General features: G+C 36.4%; 1 protein-coding gene across 4 annotated transcripts in view; it reads left to right on the forward strand.

Moving 5' to 3' along the window:
* XRN1 (5'-3' exoribonuclease 1) overlaps nt 1-27,669 on the forward strand; it is a 168,167-nt gene that overhangs the window by 45,245 nt on the left and 95,253 nt on the right. For 3 of the 4 annotated variants that reach the window (XM_053918514.1, XM_053918515.2, XM_053918516.2), the window contains exons 15-20: nt 698-817; nt 9,730-9,899; nt 10,868-10,988; nt 11,088-11,186; nt 15,104-15,207; nt 17,855-17,986. In XM_053918514.1, the coding sequence (XP_053774489.1) occupies nt 698-817; nt 9,730-9,899; nt 10,868-10,988; nt 11,088-11,186; nt 15,104-15,207; nt 17,855-17,986 (746 nt within the window). The remainder of the gene's footprint in view (nt 1-697; nt 818-9,729; nt 9,900-10,867; nt 10,989-11,087; nt 11,187-15,103; nt 15,208-17,854; nt 17,987-27,669) is intronic. The other variant, XR_008426157.2, reaches the window with a different exon arrangement.

Consider the following 27,669-nt stretch of genomic DNA (forward strand, 5'->3'; position numbering starts at 1 on the left):
TACTCACTTACTATGAAGCAATACACCCATACATGTTTTATAGCCACGTCTGTTTTGATTGTTCTCTGCCCATGGTATACTGGCTATTACATATTTTAAATATTACTCTGAGAAATACGCTGTTTTGTTTTCTTAGAAGACATTCTTATGCTTTCATTTTCCACCTCTCTTACAAAATCTCTAATAAAAATATGTCTTATTGGACTTCTTATCTTTGCTATTAGTAGTGAAGAGATTCTTGGGTTTTAGGATATTTTTCTTTTTAAATTATGTTAGGTGATATTTTTTATATTAATAAAATCCATTGATTAGGACATGAAAATAAATTATTTAATTTAAGGTTAAAAATGGGAGGCTTTTAGATGCCTGTGTAATAAACTGAAGTTTGAATGGGAAAAGAATTTAAGTGAGTCTTGTAGAGTGAAAATACAAGGAAAGATAGAAATGATGAAATTAAAATTCAGAGTACAGTTTTGCTGCATAACCAGAGGAATGGTAGAGTGATGAATAGTAGTGAAGTTATAAGTGTCATAGGTGAACATCAAAATATAGCAAGTATATTACAACATATCTGAGATGTAAAAATTTAGTTTTGCTTTGCTTAGAAATTTTAAATTGAGGAAACATTATAAATGTATTAACAAAAAGCTATATTGATAGTCTTATATCTCTATTACACTATTGTGTCTTTCCACAGCATTTGATGACCAGTGAGGACTCACCAATTATAGAATATTATCCACCTGATTTTAAAACTGATCTAAATGGGAAACAACAGGAGTGGGAAGCTGTGGTACTTATACCTTTTATTGATGAGGTGAGTGCATGAAAGACTTACATATGCACATATATTCTTAATTAGAGATTACTTCACATACGTTAATAAGCTGTGAGTTTAAACCACCATTTATGGGGGGTTTTTGATGTATTTTTTAAAATATATTTATTGATTATGCTATTACAGTTGTCCCATTTCCCCCCCTTCACTCCACTCCATCCTGCCTACCCCCTCCCTCCCACATTCTCCCCCTATAGTTCATGTCCATGGGTCATACTTATAAGTTCTTTGGCTTCTACATTTCCTACACTATTCTTACCCGCCCCCTGTCTATTTTCTACCTACAATTTATGCTACTTATTCTCTGTACCTTTCCCCCCTTCCTCCCCCTCCAACTCCCCTATTGATAACCCTTCATGTGATCTCCATTTCTGTGGTTCTCTTGCTGTTTGAGCTGTTTGCTTAGTTTGCTTTTGTTTTTGTTTTAGGTGTGGTTGTTAATAACTGAGTTTGCTGTCATTTTTACTGTTCATATTTTTTATCTTCTTTTTCTTAGATGAATCTCTTTAATATTTCATATAATAAGGGCTTGGTGATGATGAACTCCTTTAACTTGACCTTATCTGGGAAGCACTTTATCTGCCCTTCCATTCTAAATGAAAGCTTTCTTGGATAGAGCAATCTTGGATGTAGGTCCTTGCCTTTCATGACTTGGAATACTTCTTGCCAGCCCCTTCTTGCCTGTAAGGTTTCTTTGGAGAAATCAGCTGACAGAATTATGGGAACTCCTTTGTAGGTAACTGTGTCCTTTTCTCCTGCTGCTTCTAATATTCTCTCCTTCTGTTTCATCTTGGGGAATGTAATGATGATGTGCCTTGGTGTGTTCCTCCTTGGGTCCAGCTTCTTTGGGACTCTGAGCTTCCTGGACTTCCTGGAAGTCTATTTCCTTTGCCAGACTGGGGAAGTTCTCCTTCATTATTTGTTCAAATAAGTTTTCAATTTTTTGTTCTTCCTCTTCTCCTTCTGGCACCCCTATAATTTGGATGTCGGAACGTTTCAAGATGTCCTGGAGGTTCCTAAGCCTCTCCTCATTTTTCCAAATTCTTGTTTCTTCATTCTTTTCTGGTTGGATGTTTCTTTCTTCCTTCTGGTCCACACCATTGATTTGAGTCCCAGTTTACTTCCCATCACTATTGGTTCCCTGTACTTTTTCCTTTGTTTCTCTTGGCATAGCCTTCGTTTTTTCATCTAATTTGTGACCAAATTCAACCAATTCTGTGAGCATCCTAATTACCCGTGTTTTGAACTGTGCATCTGATAGGTTGGCTATCTGTTCGCTGCCTAGTTGAATTATTTCTGGAGCTTTGATCTGTTCTTTCATTTGGGCCAAATTTTGTTTGTTTGTTTGTTTTTTGTCTTGGCGCGCCTGTTACTTAAAGGGGCGGAGCCTTAGGTGTTCACCAGGGTAGGGTAACGCAGGTTGCTGCGCTGTGACGCTGTATATGGGGGAGGGGCCGAGAGGGAGCAAAGCGCCTGCTCCACTCTCTGCTGCATTTCAGTCCCTCCCTCCGCTACCCACAATCAAACTGGGCCCCTCTAGTGCTGATTCCCGAGTGGGTGGGCTTGTTCACAGTCTAGGCCCCTGTGGGTCTCTCCAATGACCTGTCCTGTGAGTCTGGGAGTTTCTCCCACTGCTACTTCAACCCCTTCGGGTGTTTTCAATCTGAGGTTTGAGGCTTTATTTCCCTGAGCTGGAGACCTGGGTTGCACGGTCTGTTTCGCTCCCCCTCTGTTCCTCCCGGTTTGTCGGTTTGCGAATGTGGGGCTGCGGAGTCTGCTAGCAGTCGCACTACCTGCCCCGTTCCACAATCTTCCACCTCTCTGGGTCCTCGAGTCCTCTCTGCCTCAGCTGCCCGTCTCCGCCCCTCCTACCAGTCTGGACTAATGTTTCTCCTTTATCTCCTTGGTTGTTGGACTTCCTTGCGGTTTGATTTTCTGTCAGTTCTGGTGGTTTTTTGTTTTTAAATTATTGTTGTCCTTCTTTTGGTTGTGGGAGGAGGCGTAGTGTGTCTACCTACACCTCCATCTTTGCCGGAAGCTCCGAGTTTAAACCACCATTTATATTTTGTTAATGAGATTTAACTACTCTTTTAGTGTGTGCATCAAAACTTCTAGGTATACTAATTATAAGAAAGTTGGAATGGCTTTATTAATATTAGACAAAGAAGACTTCATTTATTGATTGATTGATTTTAAAGAGAGAGAGGAAGGGAGTGGGGAGAAGGGAGAGATAGAGACATCATAGCACCCTGACCGGGGATCCAATCCAAAACCTTGGCATATGAGGACAATGCCGTGATCTACTGAGCTACCCAGCCAGTGGTAGACAAAGTAGACTTCAGAATAGGGAGTATTACCAGAGATCAAGAGGGATATTTTATACTGATTAAAAAGTCAATTCAGTTAATCAATAAGACATAAAAATTCTAAATATTTATATACCTAATAATAGAGATTCAAATACATGAAACAAAAACTGAAAAACTGTCAAAACTGAAAGGACAGATAGATAAATCCACAATTTGAGTTGAAAAGTTTAACACTTCTCTCTGAGGAACTGATAGAACAAGAAGACAGATAGCGAGGATAAAGACTTAACACTCATTAATGTTTATAGAACACTACACCCAACAACTGCAGAATACACATTCTTCTTAAGTGAATAAGGAACATTCACCAAGATTATTTGCTGAGATATAAAACATTTCAATAAATTTAGAAGTGTTGAAGTCATAGGGGTTCTCTGACCACATGGAATTAAGTTAAAAATTAATACAAATATCTGGGAGATCTGCAAACATTCTGAAATTAAATAACACACTTATAAATAACCCATGGATGAAAGACGAAAGTAAAAGTAAAAGGGAAATTTGAAAAAATTTTGATGGGAATAATACTGAAAGCACAACGTAACATAATCTGCGATGATCTTTAAAGGAAGGCTTAAAGGGAAATATAGGTTTTAAATGCTTATTGTAATAAATAAGAAAAAATTTAAAATAAATTACGTAAGCTTCCTACCATAAGAAGCTAGAAAAATAATAGCAAATTAAAACCAAAGGAACATAAATAAATAATAATGATAGGAATGGAAATCCATGGAAAATGAATGAACAATAGAAAAATTAATGAGACCAAAAGTAACAAGCAAGGTGTTACAAGAAAATTGTGACCAATATCCTCCTAAAAGTAGATGAAGAACTTTTTACAAAATAAAAACAGTCGTACTTTAGTAAATATGTTAGAAGGGTAATACTCATTACCAAATAGGGTTTATTTTAGAAATATAAGGTTGATTTACAATGTGATTTACCTCATTATCAATATTTAACATCCAGTTTTAATAGAAATGGACTAAGAGAAAACTTCCTCAGTCAAATAAAGGGAATCTTAAAAAGCCTGGAAACAACATACTTAAAACAGTGAACATTTCCTCTGTAAAGTCAAGGATAGGGCAGGGATGTCCATTCCAAGCTCTCCTCTTTAATACTGTACTGGAAGTCCAATGTATTAAGTCAAGGGAAAGAAATAAAGGCATGCAGATTAGAGAAAAAGAAGTAAAATTGTCTTTATTTGCATGTGACATTTTCCTGTATATAGAAAATTCTAAGGAATCTTAAAAAAAAATACTATATTAAATAAATTTAGAAAAGTCAGAGGATATAAAATCTGTACAAAATTCAGTTGTGTTTCTATATAATAGCAACAAACGACCGGAAATGCAAAATGTTTAAATTCTACATAACTATAAATTTAACATGTGTAGACCCTCTGCACTGAAAAGTAAATAATGGTGATGGGGTGAAACCTAAATAAATGGAGGGGCTATGTGACATTCAAGAAATGGAAGACTAAATGTTGTTAAAATGTAACTTGTTCCCAAATTGTTCTTTGGACTCAACATAATCCCAATGAATATCCCAGCAGATTTTTATTTGGAAATTGGAAATCTGATTCTAAAGTTTCTGTGAGATTGCAAAGAATCTGGAATAACCAAAGCAATCTGTAGAAAGAAAAACTGTGTTTAAGACTTTCATGATCTGATTTCATGACTTACTATGAAGCTGTAGTATTCAAGGCAGTATGTTACTTGGATGGCAATAGACAAATAGGTCAGTGGAAAAAAATAGAGTCTGAACGTAGAACTATACTTTTCTAGTTAATTCATTTTCAGTTAAGCCACCAAGGTTATTTAATGGATAAAGAAAAAACTTTCCAAACAGTTATTGCTGGAATAGCCATCTGTATATGTGGGAAAAAATTAGTGTTGGTCCATAGCTTACACCACACACAAAACTTAACTCAAAATACACAATAGCTCTAAAAATAAAAGCTACAACTGTAAAATTTTTTCAGGTAAACTTAGAAGAAAATCTTAGTCAAGACGCAGAGTACGCTAACCATAAAAAAAGAATGGAGAAAATAGATTTCATCAAATTTTTTTTAAAAAAATGCTTTTCAAAAGATGCTGTTAAACATTGAATAAGTAAGCCACACACTGGGAGAAGATATTTGTAAAACATACATGAGCATAGGACTGGTGTCCAAAGGTTAATATAAACAACTCTTCTAATTCAGTAGTAAGAAGACAGAGAACCCAATTTTTAAAATGGGCAAAATATTTGAAGGGCCATTTCACAAACCAAGATACATAAGGTCTGTCCAGAAGATATCCAGCCATATAGTAGGAAAAATGGAAACATTTATTGAAGAAGATACAAGAAACATTGTGCATAGGACAGTGTCGCCTCAGCCCCCTTCAAAGTACACACCTTGGGACCTCACACAGTTCTCCCAGTTGCCATCAGATGCTGCATTGTACTTTCCTGAATCTCATCAACGGTCTGAAATCTCTTCCTTTCAAAAGTGATTTTAGTTTTTGGAAAAGCCAGAAGTTGCAGGGTGTCAAATCTGGGCTGTAGGGGGTATGAGTCACCTGGAGATTTGATGTTTTGCCAAAAACTGCAAAAGGTGTGATGCATATCAGGCACATTGTCATGATGAAGCTGCCAATCACCAGGTACCCATAGCTGTGGCCTTCTGAATCATCCAAATAGTTTCCGCAGAGGAAACACAAACTTTGATGCAAATTCATTGCTCCACTCACTCAGTCATTTTGAATGCGGTGGCCTCACAGTACATGTGCTCACTCAACATGGCTACCGCCCCCACTGACTAGTACAGTGAAGTTGTCATTGTTCACACATGCACATTCCAGTCCACTCTCCTTGGCTGCCAGGTTACATCGATGTCATGCAAACTGTTACCATTATATCAACAGTAGTTAGACATTTTCTGTACAGACTTCATACAAATAGCCAGTAAGCACATAAAACATTGTTAAGCTTGTCATCAGAGCGATTTTTAAAGTATGACCATGTTGAGATAACACTGCATAACACTCTCAGAGTGGAGAAAAATTAAAAGATTGAAACACAATACCAAATATTGGCAAGAATATGGAGCAGTTGGAATTTTTATACATTGATAGTGTGGGACTATAAAATAGTACTAATAATTTGTGTATCTGTGTGGCAGTTTTTCACAGAGTTAAGAATAAAACTACCCTAGAATCCAGCAATTCCATTCTTAGGTAATTACCAAGAGGGAGAATGAAAAAAAAAAAAAAGTTCACAAAAGCTCTTGTACTGACTGTTCATAGTAACTAAAAATTGGAAACAATCCAATGGGTGAATTGTGGTGAATCCAAACAATAAAATACTGTTCAGCAATAAAATAAGTGTAGATTGCTGGTAAGTGAAACAACATGGAAGAACTCAAAAACATTCTAAGCAGAAGAAGCCAGGCACAATAGAGCACAAACTAATCTTTGCAGAAAGCAGAGCAGTAGTTACATAGTGTATGGATGAGAGGAAAGGATGAACTGGATGATGAAAATGTTCTATATCTTGGCTCACTTGGGTGTATGCAGTTGTCAAAATGCATCAATCTGGAAACTTTAGGTCCATGTATTTCGCTGAATGCAAATTATGCCTCAATAAAATAAGTGATATTGGAGAATAAAGTAGGGTATAACTAAGTACCATTGTCCGTAAAAAATAATTATGGAAATTCGATTTAGTGTTTATTTCCTAAAAGACTGATAATTTTATTACATACCTTACAATACCAGTGGTATCTTAAAATGAAGAAATTATGGTACGGTGTTACCTATTTTACTCAAAACTTTTTCCAGATTTTACTACTTCATGCCTCTTTTTACAGCCTTCTCTGTAAATGCTTTGAAAGTAGCATAGATAATTATTGGACTAAAAGTCTAGGAGGCCACTCTGGAAAACAGTTCAATAGTTCCTTTTAAAGTTAATCAAAGATTTACTATCCCGCTCAGCAATCACCCTCTTGAAGTGTGATTTTTAAAATTTATCCTAGAGAAATGAAAACGTATGTCCCCACAAAAACCTGTATATGAGTGTTCAGAACAGCTTATCTGTAATAATCCCAAACTGGAAAAAATTCAGATGTCCTTCAGCGACTGAGGGATAACCAAACTGTAGTATACCCGTAGAATGGAGTACTACTCAGCAGTAAGTAACTCTTGGTAGAAACAACTTGGATGAAAAAAGTCAATCTCAGAGGGTTGTGTATTACATGATTCCATTTATATAATATTCTTGAAATGACAAAATTATTGTAATATGAAACACAGCAGTGATTGCCAGGGGTTAGGGTTGGGGATAAGATGTGATTAAAAAGGGATAACATGAGGGACTTTTTTATGATGATTTAACAGTTTTATATTCCAGTTTGCATGGTAGTGGCATGAATCCATACACATGATAGAAATTCCATAGCACTGTACGCACACACCAAAAAATCGCATATAAAAACTATTGAAATCTGAATGTCTGTAGTTTAGTTAATAGTAATGTACCAATGTCAATCCCCTGGATTTTATAAAGTACTGTGTCTGTGTGTAAGAAAGAGGAATGGTCGGTGAAAGGCACATGGGGTTGCTTGGGGCTAATTTTGCAACTTCTTGTGAATCTTCATGTCTTCTGCCACTGTACGCAAGGCTGTGATAAAAATACTTTTGTATTTATGTATTCTTTTTATTTGTGTGTTTGTTTATGCATTGTTATATATTAAACTTTTATTTTTATAAAGTAAAATCCCAAAAATGGATTGCTTGGTTAATGGGAACGTTCAAGAACACTGGTCTAATTCACATCAGCAATATTTTAGTACCCACTTTTCAGCTTCTCCAATCCTGAATAGTATTGCTTCATTTAATGACAAAGAATGTCATTTTCTTGTTATTCAAATTTGTTTTTCCCTGACCCCTAATTTGAGTATATTTTTATGTGTTTGCTCTTTGTAGTTTCTATATTGAATATTGTATATTGCCTGTTATATCCTTTACTTCATTTTCTTTTTTTGATTTCTAGCAACTTTTTGTAGTGGGTTAGCCAAAAGTTCATTTAGTTTTCTTTCATATGATGGCTCTAGTAGTGCTTAGTTGTCTTTAATGTCATTTGAAACAATTTTGTTACATTGTATGGTGACACCTGTCTTATCAGTGTTCATTTTTTTAAAAACTTACCAAAATCAGTGAATTTTTGTGCAGTCATTTTAATAGTGAAGATGCAAGAAGATACATAGCATTTTTGGCATGTTATGCTGTATTATTTCAAGAAAGATAAACATGTAACTGAAATGTAAAAAAAGATGTGTGCAGTATATAGAGAAGGTGCTGTGACTGATTGAATGTGTCAGAAGTGGTTTGCCAAGTTTCTTGGTGCTATTAATATTTTGACCAAATAATTCTTTGCTGTGGGGCTGTCTTATGCATTGGAAGATGTTTAGCAGCACCCCTGGCCTCTACCCACTAGAAGCCAACAGTGGGAGATAGCTGACATACTCAAAATATCCAAATCAGTAGTTATTGGTGAAAATGAAAACTATGTCTTTTATTTTATGGAAAAAACCATACGGACTTTTTGGCCAACCCAATATGGTAGTAGTATTCTTTCCCAAATGTGGCATTTGTCTCCTGATTTGTGTATGACATCTTTTGTCACCTTTATTAAAATTTAGAACTGTCTTTTCCCTTAAGACTGTTAAAGTTTTTTAGTCTTAAATAAGAATTTATCATTCGAAATTATCAATACTCCCAGCTTTTCTTTTAATACTGTTGTTTTGTTACTCTTTTTTGTTACTCTGATGCTTTTATATATGACGTGAAGTGGGGAGTATATGTGCTTTTTTTCCCCAGCTGCATAGCTAATTATGACAACAGCATTACTTAAATGTTCAAATACTATGATCTTGACACTGATTTGCATTTGTTTTTGAACTCTTCTGTTTTTCTGGCCTATGGTTCTCTTGTTGTATCAATACTGAAATGTTTTGATTACAGTAGCTTCGTAAAAAATGATAGGATCTGGTAAGACAGGTCCCCAATGACTTGCAGTTCACACATTCCTTCTCCCATGTGAACACTCACATCATTTTTGTCCTTTGGAAGTATTTTAAACCATTGCAATTTGAATTGGAATTATGTTAAATGTAAGATAATTTGAGAAGATAAACATTGCTGTACCATTGCAGAATTATGATAAATTTTAATGATGAATTCACATTTAAAATTTGATTCTCTGCTTTTCCTATGCACTCTTTACTGTCTGCTGTTGGAGTAATAGGTTCAGAGGAATTTGCAGAGGCAAGTGATAATCTGACAATATTCAAATCCTTCGAAACAATGAATAATAGCCCATTGGTTTTTCATGTGATGAAATGGAAAAGAATTCCATTAAGATTTTTGTCTTTCAAGAACACAAATAATTCTGTATGCTGAAGGGGAAAGATTTATTTTGTATGTTGAAATTACAGAATTTTTATACCTTTAACCTCTCTTCAATCTTCACATTCAGAAGCGACTGTTGGAAGCCATGGAAACATGTAACCAGGCCCTCACAGAAAAAGAGAGGAAAAGAAACCAACATAGTGAGTGCTTAATGTGCTGGTACGATGCAGGCACAGAGTTCACTTACCCGTCTCCATGGCCAGAGAAGTTCCCTGCCATAGAGCGGTGTTGCACAAGGTAATGTTATTGGGTAATTTTTCAAAAACTGCAAAGAGTCCATCCCCCCCGCATACCAAAAGTAAAAGCTTTTGAATATCTCTTTGGAGAATTAACAAATAATTTGTAACAGTTATAATCAGTTTATAATGAGTTACATCCACCTTGCCAAGGACTATAGCATTTCTCTCTTAATTGTTTGTGCAGTTCTCTGCTTTAGTCAGATTCTCCCTCTCTCTCTCCATCTTCTGTTAAGTTTCTAAAAATGTTTTCTTCCTTAGTGTATATGTGTGTTATTCTTCAAAAGGATGTGTGAATTTTTGTTTCCATTGCCAGTTTCTGCTTCTAGCATTTTTTGACATGCTATAACTTTTGGACAGCCACACAACTAGAAAGAAGAAAAAGAGCTCCTCCTTTTCTTACCTCAACTCCACTTCTTCTCTATCTTCCTCATTAAAATGTCATCCTTGTTTTTTTCTCTTCTCATTTCTTCCTGCCAATAATGTATTTAGATGGCTTTTGAGTTGCAGATAAAGTGAACATCTCTCAGTGATTTTTTTCTTTTTTTAAAGCAAAGAGAAAGGTGAATAGACACATTATAAACCACATTATAAAATGCTATTTTCCATTCTGGGTTTTGGAAGATGGAGAATATGGAGATTTATGATATACTTTAATATGGCCCTTTATTTAAAAAATTAATTATATACAGTTTTGTTTATATATGTAGTTTGTATCAAATATTATTTTGTTTTAAGTGAATGGGGAAAACTTCCATTCAGTAACTTATAGGCATGGTTGTGTCTCCACCAATAACAACAGAGGATCTGGATTGTCCTGCTCTCTATATTCTTTGTTTGTGAGGGTGAATTGTCATTGCCTTGTTGAAAAGCAAGATGACTCTTGCACAATATTCAAAGGAATGCTGAAAAACTGTGATTGCTTATAATGTGTGAATTTTAAATTAAATGCCTTGATTTATTTTTTAGGTATAAAATAATATCATTAGATGCTTGGCATGTAGACATAAGCGAGAACAAAATAACCAGGGTTGACCAGAAGGCATTATATTTCTGTGGATTTCCTACTCTGAAACACATCAAACACAAAGTCAGTGGCTATTTAGTTCAGAATTTAAAAAAAATTTTATTGAATGTGAAGTGATTATGGAGAAAGAATTAAAATTCAATTCCCTGAAATTTTTTAAAGTTTTTTTTGAAGAAAAGTGCGGTTCAAGTATTCCAGCAAAGCAGTCGTGGAGAAAACATGATGTTGGAAATCTTAGTGAATGCAGAATCAGGTGAACTTGTAAGTATTTTCTTTATTATATATTTGTTAGGTGCTTACTATGCATAAAATTGTCCTAACTGCAGCATGTTTCCCAAAGAGGTATAACGAAATAACTACAGAAGTTCACAGTAAATAAGGATAAAGTAGAGAAACATTTACACCAATAAATGGACATGTATAATTGTGACATAATGAGAAAAAAATGCTCCAGGAACTTTGAAAAGGAGATGAGCTATGTGACCTGAGCATAGACTTGTAGATGAGAATAGGCTTGTACTGGGTGCTAAAAAAAAATTATCACAAAGAAGAGAAAAGGAAGGGAAAGGTATTATAGTTGAAAGAATAACATGACCTGGGAGTTATTGTCAAAAATAAATGTGATACATTTTCTTATTCTTTTTAACCTTTTGATGTATGAAATTTCTCTTAATACTTTTTCTTTTTTCTTTTCAAATAAGTGTGATATATTTAAGGAGAAGGAATAGATAAACCTGACTGAAGCAGATGACTTGTGTTGGGAAACAGTGGAAGATAAGGTTGAACAAACAGTTTGAGGCCAGATTATGGAGGAGGGCCTTGAATGCCAGGTTAAGGAGTTTGGACTTTTCTTTTCCATGGATGTTACCTTGAAATTGAAATTTTCAAGATTCATTCGGTGGCATTATAATAGACTAAATTGCATAAAAGAGAAATGGAAGAAAATGGAAGAGTCTTCAAGGTCAGAGGTTGTGATTATAGAAGTATTAGGTAATAAGGGCATAAACTGTGGAAGTGGTAATAGATCTAGATTGGCAACTTTCAACCTTTTCCCTCTCATGGCACACATAAACTAATTACTGAAATTCTGCGGCACACCAAAATATTTTTTTTTTTGCCAATCTGACAAAAAGAATAGGTATAATTTTGATTTCATTCACGCCGATGGTTATTGTTGTGTTGGCTGTTGTCATTGTTTAATTTGACAATCTAAGGGAAAAGAGGTCAGTATCCCAGACTAAATAGTCAGATATTGCCTGTTTTAAAAATTCTTGCAGCATACCAGTTGAAAATTTCCAATCTAGATGAACAAGACTAAATAAAATTGACATTTCGTGGTTCAAATCTAGGGGTTGAAAAAAAGGAAGAAAATATTAAATATAACTCTCAGAATCCAGGCTAATTAACTAGAAAGTAATTATTGTTTACTGGAATAAAGAAGTTAAAATGGGAGAGTCCCTGGTTTGAGGAGAATAATGATAAATAATGATAGAATTTTAAGGTGGTGCTAGAACTTAAGAAGAACAGCCCTGTCAGCTTTTCTCAACAGGGGTTCCACAGAGCTTTAAGCCCGAAGGCCCTAAGTCATCCATTTGTATATAATGGATTAATTTACCATCTGTGCAGTTAGAACGGTACACCCTTTATTGAGAAAATAGTCAAATTTTTATAGTATTCTGATCTTTAGATGAAAAACTAGAGCTTAGAGGGAGATAGATATATATAGTCATCAGCAAGGAGGTGATGGCTGAGACCTTGGAGGTCATTTCCCTGAAGAAAAAGAACTCTGAGGATTGAAGGTCTGAGCATCAAGAAATACCCACAATTGTAAAGGTTGGGAAAGGAATAGTAAAAGTGACATAGTATTCAGGGAGGTAAGAGAGAATGATTCCCAAATGAAGTAGTATCACAGACTCATGGAGTGGATGCTACATACAATTCAAGAATAAAAACTAAAACAAAGTCTGAATTTGTCCTTTAGGCACCATTGTTGACCTTTGAGAGTTCCATTCTAATAGGTTGGTGGAGGCTGAAGTCCAATTCCTAAGGATTAGTCTAGGACCATGTAGGTGGAAACTAGAGGTATCAGGCATTAAGACCTTGGTTAAGAAGTTTTTCATTTAAAAGAAGGCTAGAAACAAAACTGTAGGTAGAGAAGAGAAAGTTCATCAAGCAAAATTCACATAGAAGAGAGGTAAGGCTAGTGGCAGAAGGAGGTGGATATTAAAGACACTACAGGGGAAAGGGATGTTTACTGATAGTAAGACCCCATAGGGGGTAGTGAGGAATTTTTTCTAGGGCTTAAATAAAAGGGTTAATCTGGGAAAGAAGGACCACTTTTCCTTTAAAAACTAAAGGAAAGATTGGGAGAATGAAATTAGAAATAGATACATAGATAGAAGAGAAAAAGATAATTAATGGAGCCTACTTTTAATGTTGAAACTTATTTCATTTATCAGAATAGTCATTCTCTTGTATTACTACATTCTGTTCACATTAAGTAATTAAGTTACCACCAAAAATTCTAAAAATAGTCCTCTCTAATTGTTAACGAAATATTTGCTAATAATGATTAAACTTAATAAACAGAAAAAAATGAATGAAAATTTGTGTATAAACTTCCAGTTTCTACCACAAAGTTGTTATCTAACCAATAGTAATAAAAATGTTATTTTTTAAACTATAATTTTTACTTAAATGTTATTTCATATAGCCCTGGACAGTGTGGCTCGGTTGGTTGGAGCATTGTCCCATAACCGAAGGGTCCTCAGTTTGATTCCCAGTCAAGGTACAGGCCCAGCTTGTGGGCTTGATCCTTTGTTGGGGCACGTGCAGGAGGCAGCCAATCGATGTTTGTCACATCGGTGTTTCTCTCTCTCCTTTTCTGTCTCTCTCAAATGAGAATAAAATAAACCTTTAAAAATACATATTATTTCATATAGAATACTTATGCCATTGTAAGTGTATCAAAGCTTTTGTGTATATTATTTTATCCTCAAATAAACATCGTGAAGTAGATACTATTTCTTTGTCTCATGAAAGAAAACTGACACTCAGTGGGGTTAAAAGAGTCACCTAAGAAGCTATGGCTGAAAACAGGTAGAACCCACATTTGGATCCCAGATTCCTAACTGTAAGGCTAGTGTTCTTATTTCATTATACCAACCACTAAGTGAAAAGAAATCAGATTTCTTAGGTTCTGTTTTATACTATTTGACTATTTGATATGAAACAATGAATAATAATAGCTCTTTTTTAGATGTTTCTGCTGCTTTTAAAAAATTAATTTCCATAAGAAAAAGAAACAGTCATGAAAATAATGGAATCATGGAATTTTATTACTGGATGGAATTTTGTAAAAACTAATCCAGCTTATTAATTACACAAATTAAAAATCTTAAATGGACATTGAAAAAGGGACTTTCCCTCAGATAGTCAGCAGCAGAACTAGGAACTTCAGGTTCTTGCTAAACATTATCTCTGCTAATATTGGCTATTATGGACAGTAATATATTGTAGGTCAGTGATCTTCTGTTTGATTTTACTAAAACTTATTTTCTCACCACGTAATTTCATTCAGAATTAAAATCAATGGGCCACTCTACTAAACAACTGCCAGGGCTGTTGAGAAAATGAGTAAGAGGCAAGATCCCTAATGTCATGTACTGGTAAGTCAGTCATACTGCCACTCTCATGAGAAGAGGCTGGCAGAGAGGAAGGCACACTTGGTTCACTTTCACAGATTCACACTAAATTAAAGGGTGAAGAAAGGCGTGCAGGTAAAAACAGTTGAAAAATAATTGTTTAGAAAAGGAAAGGAAAATGTAAAATCTAAAAAATCCCAGAAATGCTGGAGAATGTGCTAGAAAGAAAAGAGTAGTTAGCAATTAAGGTGTACAACTTAAGACAAAACTTAGCTGAACTTCAGTGGATGCCATTATTAAGTTGGAGTAACATGGAGAAGGGCAGCAGAGCTGAGAACTATTGGGAATAGGTATTATAGGGAATAATTGGCTTGAAGGGAGCAAATGGTATATGTTTTAATTATGTGGAGTTGTTTTATAGATTTTAAATACATAGCTATAAACACAAGCCAGGTTTTAATTATATAATACTGTTGCTTTAAAATTTTCTCCTGGTCCTGAAATATAAACAAATTTCTCTGCTTTTACTTGAAGAGTGTAGAAAATGTAGCTTCATCAGTGCTTGGAAAGTCTGTCTTTGTTAATTGGCCTCATCTTGAAGAAGCTAGAGTTGTTGGTATATCAGATGGAGAAACCAAGTAAGATTTGATTTATAATTTTTTGAAATTTATATTTGCTTTGCTACTTAATAGTTTTTACTGATACATTTTAATTGATATCATTATTGTAAAAATGTTCATACTGTGTAGTGATCATGATGCAAGTCCTCTAATCACACCACTTGAAGTTTAACCATTGTTGATAGTTTTTTGTACCTCTCTTGAGATATTTTATGTGTATATATATAATTTTTTCCCTTTTGCCTTCTTTTCCTTTTAATAGCTTGGAAGTTCTATAGCCTAATTCTTTTCTACCAGTTATTATATTATTTAGCATCTATATTTCTCTTAGTGATAAGAATTAATAGCATATATATAACCTTACCTTTACCATACACCTTCCAGGTTTCTTTTAAATAATAAATTTAAAAAATTTTTTAAATATTTTATTTACGTTCACAATCATTTTATTTATGATTATTTAGACAAGTTATTCTTTGTCTTTTATTTTTATTTCATGTAGACTTGGTCAGATTTCATGTTTTATTTTTGTGTCTCTAGAATTTTCTAAAGTAACTTTTTTCAGAGAAAATGAGGGAATGTCATATTTTCTAAGTTATTACATGTCCAGAAGATCTGTTTTGTTTTTCTCCCAAATAGGTTTAGAATCGTAGAGGCCCAGTTATTTTTCTTCAGATCTGTACAAACATATCTTAATTATGTGCTGTCTTGTAATTATCTTGATGAGAATTTAATAATAGTATGAATTTTTCCTTTATGGGTATCTGCTTTTTTGTATGAAATTGTGAGGGTTCTTTTTTAATCATCAGAATTCAGTTCCCCTGCCTTTTTGATGTAGTCAGTTTTATTAGTTTTTTTTTTTTTAATAGATCATGCTTTTGGTCTAAGTGCTCTTCACATAGCCCTAGATTCCTAAGATTCTCATCTGTGTTTCAAAAAGTTTTGTAGTTTTTACTCCTCCTTTTGCATTTAAACCCATGATCTGTTGTGAGTTAATTTTTCTGTAAGTATAAGGTTTAGATCAAAGTTCATACATTTGCCTATGAATATTCAGTTGCTCCAGCATTGTTTGTTGAAAAGGCTATTCTTCTTTCATAAGATTGCTTTTACACCTTTGTCAAAAACAGTTGAGCACAGTATGATTTCACTTATATGTGGAACCTTAAGAACAAAATAAATGAACAAACAAAACAAAAACAGACTCATAGATTCAGAAAACAAACTGATGGTTGCCAGATGGAAGGGAGGTTGGGGAGCTGGGGAAATAGTTGAACAGATTAAGAAATACAGATTGGTAGTTACAAAATAGTCATGGGGATGTAGAGTACAGTATAGGAATTATAGTCAATAATATTGTAATAACTGTGCATGGTGCCAGGTGGGTACTAGACTTATCAGGGGGATCACTCTGTAAATTATATAAATGTCTAATCACTATGCTTTACACCCAAAACTAATATAATAATATTGAATGTCAACTGTGATTGAAAGATTTAAAAAAATTAGTTAAGTTGAGCACATTTGTGTTGGTCTACTCTGAGTTCTCCATTCTGTTCCATTGATCTGTATGTCTGTTTTTATGCCAGCACCACACTGTCTTGTTTATTACTGTAGCTATGTGGTAAGTCTTAACCTTAGGTAGAGTTATTCCGTCTACCTTATTTTTATTTTTCAAAATTCTTTTAGCTTTTTGGTTCTTTGCCTTTCCACATAAATTTTAGAATAAATTATTCTAAGGACACATGGACCAAATCAAGGGGGAGGGTGGAGGTGGGGGAGGGACGTGGGTTCACCTGGGGTGGGGTGGAGGGATGGGGAGAAAAGGCATACAACTGTAATTGAATAACAATAAAAAAGTTAAAAAAAAGTATTACAAGAGCCTTAAAAAAAAAAAGAATAAATTGTTCTGTATGTACAAAAATTGTGGAGAGATTTTGGTAGGAATTTAATTAAAACTATACATTCGTTTGGGGAGATTTGACATCTTTACTGTGTTGAGTCTTCTGACTCAGTGGATCCATTTGTCATTGTTTTGTTTTTCAGCATACACATCCTGTACATGTTTTGTTAGATTTATGTATCAGTATTTAAATTACTTTGGAGCAACTATAGATTGTATAATGTTTTAAATTTCGTTTTCCCCAACTAGTATGTAGAAATACAGATGATTTCTCTTATGTTGATTTATGTCCTAGGATCTGGCTGAACGTAGTTCCCGGCCTTTTTTCTTGAAGGGTGCAAGCCAGTTATTTTGTAGAATTCTGGATTTACTTGGTTATTTCCTCTTAGTGTCATTTAAGTGGGTCCTCCCTCCCACATACTTCCGGTAAACTGGAGCCAGGTATAGTGGCTTGTAGAATCAAGTTAAACCTTTTTAGCAAAAATACTGTATTGAATTTGAGAGTACTTTTTAATCTTTATATTTTTGTAATAAATATTAGTTTAGTTTCTTAAGAAAGAAAGAATAGTAATTTGTTTTTAAATTTGTATTAGTTTTACAAGATCTTGCTCTGAAATTTATATTACATTTTTTTAAAAGGAGGCTTTTTTTTTTTTTTTTGGCTTTTATACCATATAGAAACCTCTAGCTTTGAAGGCTTACACTACTTCAACTCTATTAAACCACAGATTTTGGGATAATATAATTTTTATTTTAATTTTTAAGGTTTTACTTGGAAGAACCTCCAGGAACACAGAAGCTCTATCTGGGAAGAACTGCTCCACCATCTAAAGTGGTTCATCTTGGGGACAAAGAACAATCTAACTGGACCAAAGAAGTCCAAGGAATTTCAGAACAGTGAGTGTCATAAAAAGGATTTAATATTTTAGAGCTAGAGTGGGATCTGATGTACTTATCCTCTAACTTATTTTACACTAACATAGTAATCTCTCTGTATAGTGACTACATCTTCATTTTGTGTTCTAAAGAAAGTAATGACTTGTAGTTTAAAATAATAATGGTTAGCAGCAGATATAGCCTTGCACAGTTCATCACTAAAATACTTCATTATGTACTGAAATAAAAGAAAGAAAAAAAGAAAAGATATGATTACTAGGAATAACAGTTACTACTGTTGCCTATATTTGAGAGTTATGTGTTACTAACCATAAGGCCATTAAATTCCTCGGTCACACGTAAGTAATGAAACTAGGAAGGAAGACTGTTCTTTGTTCTCCCCCCCTCTCCTTACCCACTCACCTCCATCCAAGCCCTATATACCCCTGAATTCAGACATGTAACGTTTGTACCAACCGAATAAGTAAGAAGGTAACCTTCCTCAGAATGCTCGATTTCAGGGTCACCAGAGTGTGTTGTGTCCCGTAATCCCACCCTAAGAGTACCTTTCTTTGTTCATCTAAACACTAGGGTTTCCTAAATCAAAATAGAACAATAGAGACTCACAGTGGCACATGAAATGGTGTTATAAATGTATATCCATCAGCCTTCCTGTTTAAACTGTAATAGCATCCATTGAGAAATGGGGAATTCAAGGAGACACCTTTTCTACAATTACAGAGCTAATATGAGGCTGTACTATCCTTATTCAAAGATGAATAAATAGGGAAAAATCTTAAAACATCATAAAAAATCCATCTACTATAAATGAAGGAGATAAATATAGTTCTCAGGGTAGAGGTAGAACATATTTTTGCCTCCCAACAATAAAAATCAGATACCCTGTTATAGCTTATATCTTTCTGAATTTATTTATAGCTTATTAACAAAATCATAATAATAAATTTATTTGATGACCTTAACAACTCTTTTTTAATTTTTTAAAAAGATTTTATTTATTTACATTTAGAGACGGGGGAAGGGAGGGAGAAAGGGAGAGAAACAGCGATGTGAGAGAAAAACATCAGTGGGAGAGAGAAACATCAAGCTGTTGCCTCTCAAACATGCCCCGACCAGGGACTGAACATGCAACCCAAGCATGGGCCCCAACCAGGAAGTGAAGGAATCAAACCGGCAACCCTTCACTTTGCAGGATGATGACCGGCCACAACTGAGCCACACGGGTCAGGGCAATAACTCTTTTTTTAGATAGTGTGTTCCATAAGGCTAGAGAACACATCTGTTTTTGTCACCACTCTGCTCTCATTTCCTGACTGGTGTCTAAGCAGTAAATATTTGTTTGAATGCAATAGAGATTGTTTTAGTTAAGATTTTTAATTGGAAAAAACAACCTTCTTCAAAATAATGTGGGTTTCCAGGGGTGTCCAACCTATGGCCCACGGGCCACATGCAGCTGAGGATGGCTATGAATGAGGCCCAACACAAAAATGTAAATTTACTTAAAACATTATCAGATTGTTTTCTAATTATGTGTCGCAGTGTATTTAATACATGGGCCAAGATGACAATAATTCTTCCAGGATGGCTCAGAGACACCAAAAAGTTGGACACCCCTGGTTAGACATTTGTTTATATATTCAACAATTATTTATTGATACCTACTAAGTGAATAAAATTGACACTCCCTACACTCATAAAACTTATGGCTGGTAGATGGCAGCTGGGCGTTAATGTCTTATGTGATTTTTTGATCAAACTGCGACTATGATAATTGATGGAGTAGCACTCTGAGACCATGTAATACAAAGGTTTGACCTAACTAGGGAAGAATTTGCCCTACCAAGAGAAAATTTTCTTGAGGAAATGTTGACTAAACTGGTGCCTGAATGTGGAGTAGGAGTTAGGTAAAGAGTGAAAAAGCAGCATGTTTCAGGATGAGGGGAAGGTTACATGCAAAGTTCCTGTGGCAAAAGGAAAAGCAGTGTGTATGATGGCTGATGTGGCTGGAGGATTGGAATCAAGAAGGAAGGGTATTGAGTATGACGATGCAGGGGAAATGGAAGAGGCAAGCTGAGAGGTAAAAGAAAAACCAGGAGATTTACATGTTATATTATGGAAATCAAAGAAAAATAGTGTTTCAGGAATAAGGAAGTATGTCATGTAGAATGTTATGAAGAGGTTAGGCAAGAGCTATTCTGGTTGAGCATTTGGTCTTGTTCACACAAGAGAATGAATTCTAGTACCTGTCAGTTCAAGATCTCTTGTCAACCAAGAAGGGTAGACAAGACTACATAGATTCATGAGCACTCAGGTTTATTTACTCTGGTCATCCTTCTCTTAAATTGCTTTTCTTTAACTGTATTCCTGCCTCATATTGTCTCACATTTTGTCGCTTCTTCCCGTACTTCCCAAGCTCTTTGTTATCTGTCTACCAAGGTGAAATTCACAAGACTACTGTTGTTCTGCCCCTGAGGGTTTACCTCTCTTATTTATGATTTTGCAAATTATGTCATTAAAATGAGGTGATGATCCCATGGTTCCAACAAGTAGGAATAATGCTTGTACAAATCATTCATAGCTCTAAGACTTCTCCAGCAAGAACGTAGAAACGATTACTTATCTCAGTTATATCTCCATGTATCTTATTCTCCAAATTCAGCACATCCTTTTTCTGTGAACCTGAGACATAAAATGCTTCCAGATATTACCAAATTACGTGGTTTTTATTTTTACAAACCTTCCAATTATGCATATATGATATGCCTGTTAAATTTCTGTATTCTTGTGTAAGAGATTTCCTTTCTGATGAAAAGGCACCAATAAAGATAGTTGGAAGATAGGATATAGGATAGGCGATAGCTGAAGAAGGATATAGAACGGCATATAGTGGTTTTGGTTTATTCAGGAGGATTTCATCATTTTAAAAATAAATGACAAGAGAGGTACATTTAAAAGGAGGGAAAACAACACATTGGAAGGTGAAATGAGACCTAGTCTTAAAGAAGATGGGATGAAACTATTGGTGGGCTTATAATGTAATTGCTCTGTCTTTTGATAGTAGAGCTGAGCTGATCAGTCATATGTCCAGATAAAGCAGATAGGTAGATTTAACCAGCACTGGAATTTGCCAGATGGGCACATAAAAAGATGAAGAGGCAAGGAAGTTTAGGACACTAGCAGGAATGCTATTGAAATGGAGGACAGTGGAATCTAGGTGGGGTAGAAAGAGAAGTGAGGGAAGTAGAGAGTTAATAGTTTGGGAGAAAGTGTGACCATAGGTGGACTAGAGATCCTAAATGAAAAGAGTGGTTGAACAAGTAAGTTAGATGGAGAAGTTTTAGACAAGGTATTTGAGTGATTTTGGAGGTGAAAATATAATGGGTGCGTTTTTTTTAATCACTCAAAATTATTTTATTTACTTTTTCTTTTTAAAATTATTTTATTGTTGTTCAATTACAGTTGTCTGCATTTTCTCCCCACCTCTCTACCCCACCCCAGCCAAACCCACCTCCATCCCCTGCTTCCACCCTCCTCCTTGGTTTTGTCCATGTGTCCATTATAGTAGGTCCTGAAAACCCTTCTGCACACTATCCCTTCCAACCTCCCCTCTGGCTATTGTTAGATTGTTCTTAACTTCAATGTCTCTGGTTATATTTTGCTTGCTTTTTATTTCTATTGATTATGTTCCAGTTAAAGGTGAGATCATATGGTATTTGTCCCTCACTGCCTGGCTCATTTCACTTAGCATAATGCTCTCCAGTTCCATCCATGCTTTCACAAAGGGTATGAGCTCCTTCTGTCTCTCTGCTGCATACAATTCCATTGTGTAAATATACCTTGGTTTTCTGATCCACTCATTTGCTCGTGGACACTTAGGTTGCTTGTAGTACCAGGCTATTGTAAATTATGCTTCTATGAACATTGGGGTGCATAGGTTCTTTTGGATTGGTGTTTCAGGGCTCTTAGGGTATAATCCCAGCAGCGGAATTGCTGGGTCAAAGGGCAGTTCCATTTTTAGTTTTCTGAGGAAATTCCATACTGTTTTCCACAGTGGCTGCACCAGTCTGCATGCCCACCAACAATGTACTAGGGTTTCCTTTTCTTCGCATCCTCTCCAACATTCGTTTGTGGATTTGTTTATGCTGGCCACTCTGACTGGTGTGAGATGGTACCTCATTGTGGTTTTAATTTGCATCTCTCTGATGGCTAGTGATGCTGAGAATCTTTTCATATGTCTCTAGGCCCTCTGTATGTCTTCTTTGGAGAAGTGTCTGTTCAAGTCCTTTGCCCATTTTTTCATTGGGTTGTTTGTCTTCCTGGAGTGGAGTCGTGTGAATTCTTTATATATTTTGGAGATCAGACTCTTGTCTGAGGTATCATTGGCAAATATGTTTTCCCAGACTGTTGGTTCTCTTTGTATTTTAATGCAGTTTTCTTTAGCCATGAGAAGCTTTTTATTTTGCTGAGGTCCCATGTGTTTGTTCTTTCCTTTATGTCCCTTGCTTTAGGGGACATGACTGTGAGGATGTTGCTGCATGGAATGTCTGAGATTTTCCTGCCAATGTTTTCCTCGAGGACTTTTACGGGGTTACGACTTCTATTTAAGTCCTTTATCCACCTTGAATTTATTTTTGTGTATGGTGTAAGTTGGTGATCGACTTTCATTTTTTTTCACGTGGCTGTCCAGATCTCCCAACACCATTTGTTGAAGAGGCTATTTTTGCTCCACTTTATGCTCCTGCCTCCTTTGTCAAATATTAATTGACTGTAAAGACTTGGGTTTATTTCTGGGCTCTCTGTTCTGTTCCATTGGTGTCTGTGCCTGTTCTTACGCCAGTACCAGGCTGTTTTGATTACAGTGGCCTTGTAATACAGATTGATATCAGGTATTGTGATCCCTCCTGCTTTGTTCTGCTTTCTCAAAATTGCTGCAGATATTGGGGGTCGTTTATAGTTCCATATGAATTTCTGAAATGTTTGTTCTATGTCTGTGAAATATGTCATGGATACTTTAATAGGGGTTGCATTGAATCTATAAATTGCTTTGGGTGGTATGGCCATTTTGATGATGTTAATTCTTCCAATCCATGAGCATGGTACATGCTTCCATTTGTTTGTGTCTTCCTTGATTTCTTTCTCCAGTGTTGTATACTTTTCTGAGTACAGGTCTTTTACCTGCTTGGTTAGGTTTATTCTTAGGTACTTTATTTTTCTTGTTGGTATATCAAATGGGATTTTTTTCCTGATTTCTCTTTCTGATGTTTCATTGTTGGTGTACAAAAATGCCTTTGATTTCTGGGTATTGACATTGTGTTCAGCTGTTTTGCCAAATTCATTTATTAGGTCGAGTAGTTTTTTGGTGGAGTCTATTGGATTTTCCATGTACACTATCATGTCATCTGCAAACAGTGACAGTTTCATTTTCTCCTTTCCAATTTGGATGCCTTTTATTGCTTTTTCTTGTCTGATTGCTGTGGCTAGGACTTCCAATACTATATTGATACAAGTGATAAGAGAGGGCATCCTTGTCCTGGTCCTGATCTTAGTGGAAAAGCTCTAAGTTTTTGTCCATTGAGTATGATGTTGGCTGTAGGTCTCTCATATATGGCCTTTATTATGTTGAGGACTGCTCCCTTTATTCCCACTTTGCTGAGTGTTTTTATCAGAAATGGGTGCTGTATCTTATCGAATGCTTTTTCCGCATCTATTGAAATGATCATGTGATTTTTGTCTTTGCTGTTGTTGATGTGATGTATTATGTTTATGGATTTGCAAATATTGTACCATCCTTGCATCCCTGGGATGAATCCCACTTGGTCATGGTGTATGATCTTTTTACTGTATTGCTGGATGTGGTTTGCTAATATTTTGTTGAGAATTTTAGCGTCTATGTTCATCAGCGATATTGGCCTGAAGTTTTTTCCTTCTTCGTTGTGTCTTTATCTGTTTTTGGCATTAGGATGATGCTCGCTTCATAAAGAGAGTTTGGGATTCGTCCATCAGCTTGGATTTTTTCGAATAGTCTGTGAAGGATAGGGGTTAGCTCTTTCTTAAATCCTTTGTAGAATTCTCCTGTGAAACCATCTGGTCCAGGGCTTTTGTGTGTTGGGAGTTTTTTGATGACTGCTTCAATTTCGTCTGCTGTTATTGGTCTGTTCAGGTTTTCTGCTTCTTCCTCATTCAGTTTTGGAAGATTATATTTTTCTAGAAATGTGTCCATTTCACCTAGGTTTTCAAATTTCTTCGCATACAGTTCTTCGTAGTAATTTCTTACAATCCTTTGTATTTCTGTGGTATCAGTTGTAATCTCTTTCATTTCTAATTCTGTTTATTTGGATCCTCTCTCTTTTTTTCTTGATGAGCCTACTTAAAGTCTTGTTGATTTTGTTTATCTTTTCAAAGAACCAGCTCCTGGATTCATTGATCCTTAGAATTGTGCTTTCAGTCTCTATGTCATTTAACTCTGCTCTGATCTTGGTTATTTCCTTCCTTCTGCTTGCTCTGTCTTTGTTGTTGTTCCTCCACTTCTTGTAGGCGTAGGGTTAGGTGGTTTGTTTGAAATGTTTCTATCTTTTTAAGGTAGGCCTGTATTGCTATGAACTTCCCTCTCAGGACTGCCTTGCTGTGTCCCATAGGTTTTGGGTTCTTGTGAGTTCGTTTTCATTTGTTTCCAGGAAGTTTTTGATTTCTTCCCTAATCTCGTTCTTGACCCATTCATTGTTTAATAGCATGCTATTCAGTGTCCATGATTTTGAGTGTTTTGGGTTTTTTCCTTTGGGGTTGGTTTCTAGTTTCAGTCCCTTGTGGTCCGAGAAAATGCTTGATATGATTTCAATTTTCTTGAATTTGTTGAGGCTTGCTTTGTTTCCTATCATATGGTCTATCTTTGAAATTGTTCCATGTGCATTTGAAAAGAATGTGTATTTTGCTTCTTTAGGATGAAAAGCTCTCTATATATCAGTTAAGTCCATTTCCTCTAGGGTATTGTTAAGTGACACAACATCCTTGTTCATATTTTGTTTGGAAGATCTCTCCATGTTTGACAGTGGGGTATTAATGTCCCCTACTGTAATTGCGTTGCTGTCAATATCTTTCTTGAAGTCCTCCAAGATTTTCTTTATGTATTTGGGTGCTCCTATGTTGGGTGCATATATATTTACAATGTTTATGTCTTCTTGGTGGATTCTTCCTTTGAGTATTATGAAGTGACTTTCTGGGTCTCTCTTTATGGCCCTTCTTTTCAAGTCTATTTTGTCTGATATGAGTATTGCGACCCCTGTCTTTTTTTTTCGTGTCGGTTTGCTTGGAAAATCTGTTTCCAGCCCTTCACTTTCAGTTTGTGTAAGTCTTTTGTCCTGAGATGGGTCTCTTGTAGGCAGCATATGTGTGGATCATCTTTTGTTATCCACTCAGGTATTCTTTGTCTTTTGATTGGAGCATTTAATCCATTTACAGTTAAGGTTATTATCGATAGGTAGTTATTCACTGCCATTTTTTCATACCTGTGTTCCTCTCTCTGTCTCTTTTCCTTCCTTTACTTAAAGCAGTCCCTTTAGCATCTCTTGCAGAGCTGGTTTGGTGGAGGTGTGTTCTTTTAGACTTCTTTTGTCTGGGATACTCTTTATTTGGCCTTGTATCTTGATTGAGAGCCTTGCTGGGTAAAGTAGCCTTGGTTGCAGGCCTTTGGTTCTCATTACCTGGAATATTTTTTGCCATTCTCTTCTGGCTTGGAGCATTTCCATTGAGAAGTCAGTTGCTAACCTTATTGGGGCTCCCTTGTATGTTACTTCCTGTTTCTCCCTTGCTGCCTTTAAGATCCTCTCTTTGTCTTGGAATTTTGCCATTTTAATTATGATATGTCTTGCAGTGGGCGCCTTGTATTCCTTTTGCTTGGGACTCTCTGTGTTTCTTGGGTTTGTGTGACTTTTTCTCTCATCAGATTAGGGAAATTTTCCATGATTACTTTTCCAAACAGGTTTTCTATCCCTTGCTGTTCTTCTCCTTCTGGTATTCCTATTATATGGATATTATTACATTTCATGTTGTCCTGCATTTCCCTTAATCCCTCTTCATTCTCTCTGAGCCTCTTTTCCTTTTCTTGCTCTTTCTGGGTGTTTTTTTCTACTTTTTCCTCCAGCTCGCTGATCCGATCCTCTGCTTCATCAAGTCTGCTTTTCATTCCTTCTACTGTGTTCTTCAGTTCAGAGATTGTATTCTTCATTTCCTCTTGGCCCTTGTTGATAGTTTCTATTTCCTTTTTCATGTTGATATAGTTTGCAGTGAGTTCATTGTAGGTTCCTTGTAGTTTCTGGTAATTCTCTGTGAGCTCAGTGAGCTCAGTGAGCTTCCTAATAACCATTGCTTTGAACTCAGTATCTGATAGTTGACTTGCCTCTTTTTCAGTTAGCATTCTTTCTGAGGCTTCCTCCTTTTCTTTCATTTGGGGATTGTTTCATTGTCTTCCCATTGTTTGTGAGATTGTTCTTGTTAGCCTCTGCTTCCTAAATTGTTTTGTTCTGCCTCCCTGGGTTTATGGTATGAACTTCTATGGTAGAATGCCAGTGCGATTCAGTGGTGCCCTCTCCTTAATCTGCTGTCCTCACTGGTGTTGAGCTGACGTTTATGGGTGTAACATGGTCTAACTCTGGTCTTTTCAGTGCTCCAGGTTTTATTGTCTCACCTGTGGGTAAAAGAGAAGGCGGGGGGGGGGGGGGGGGGCGAAGGAGAAGGGAAGGAAGGAAAAAGGGAATAGAAAACGAAAGGAAGGAAGGAAGAATGAGTAAAAAAGATCGGAGGAAAGATAAGAAGGAATTTTAACAAAAATTAAAACAAATCAATAAAAGACGGCAGGAAGAAGGAATAAAAAAGGTAAAGGATGGAAAGAAGAAGGAATAAAAAAAGACAGAAGGACAGAAAGGAAGAAGGAATTTAGAGGGAAAGGAGGGAAAAAAAAACGTCTTCTGCTGGCTTTGAACTGGTCAGGTTAGTTCTGCTGGTCTTCCTGTCTGTGCAATGGGAGGGGGTGGTTGGAAGGATTGGTTTCATTGTTCTCCCTTCCTGAGCCACACTCTTCACTGTTGTTCAGCCTCCAGTCCGGTTTCTCAAGGTTCTTCAGCTGCCCACTCGGCCTTTAGTTCACCAGTTGTCCTGTCCTTGAGTTGCACCAATTAGGGGCAGCTCACACTCCCCCTTCTTGCTCTTTGCTTTCTTAGATGTTAGGGGCTCTCGGTGCTGCTATGGGGTAGTTCAGCCCCCTACTGGGTCAAGTCTTTCGGGGAATGCAGTGTCCCCTAGCCCTGCAGCTCCCCTCTGCTGGGCGTTCTGCCTTCCTCCTAGAGAGCCAGTAGGCCCTGCAGGGCTCTGTGTGCAGGGGCTAGGTGGGAGTTGTTCAGAACTGGTGCTTTAGGTGTGGTCCCTCGCAGGCAGCCATGCCGTTGATCAGGCGATCTGCCGCTTTGGGCCTAGGTGGCGCGTGGTCAGCAGGTCCGCCACTTTGGGCCTGAGTCGCATGCTGCCGGCCGATCCAGCTGCTTTGGGCCTGTACACGGGTCAGCCAGCCACTGATCCAGGTGCGCACCCACCCAAGGTTTCTTTTGTGGGCGCCCAGTCCGCTGATCTGGGTGCGCGCCAACTGGGCTTCAGATGCGCTGGGGCTGCTTATCCCACGTTCACAGTCCAGGGGC

The sequence above is a fragment of the Desmodus rotundus genome, chromosome 2, assembly GCF_022682495.2.
Source record: "Desmodus rotundus isolate HL8 chromosome 2, HLdesRot8A.1, whole genome shotgun sequence".
Classification (NCBI taxonomy): domain Eukaryota; kingdom Metazoa; phylum Chordata; class Mammalia; order Chiroptera; family Phyllostomidae; genus Desmodus; species Desmodus rotundus.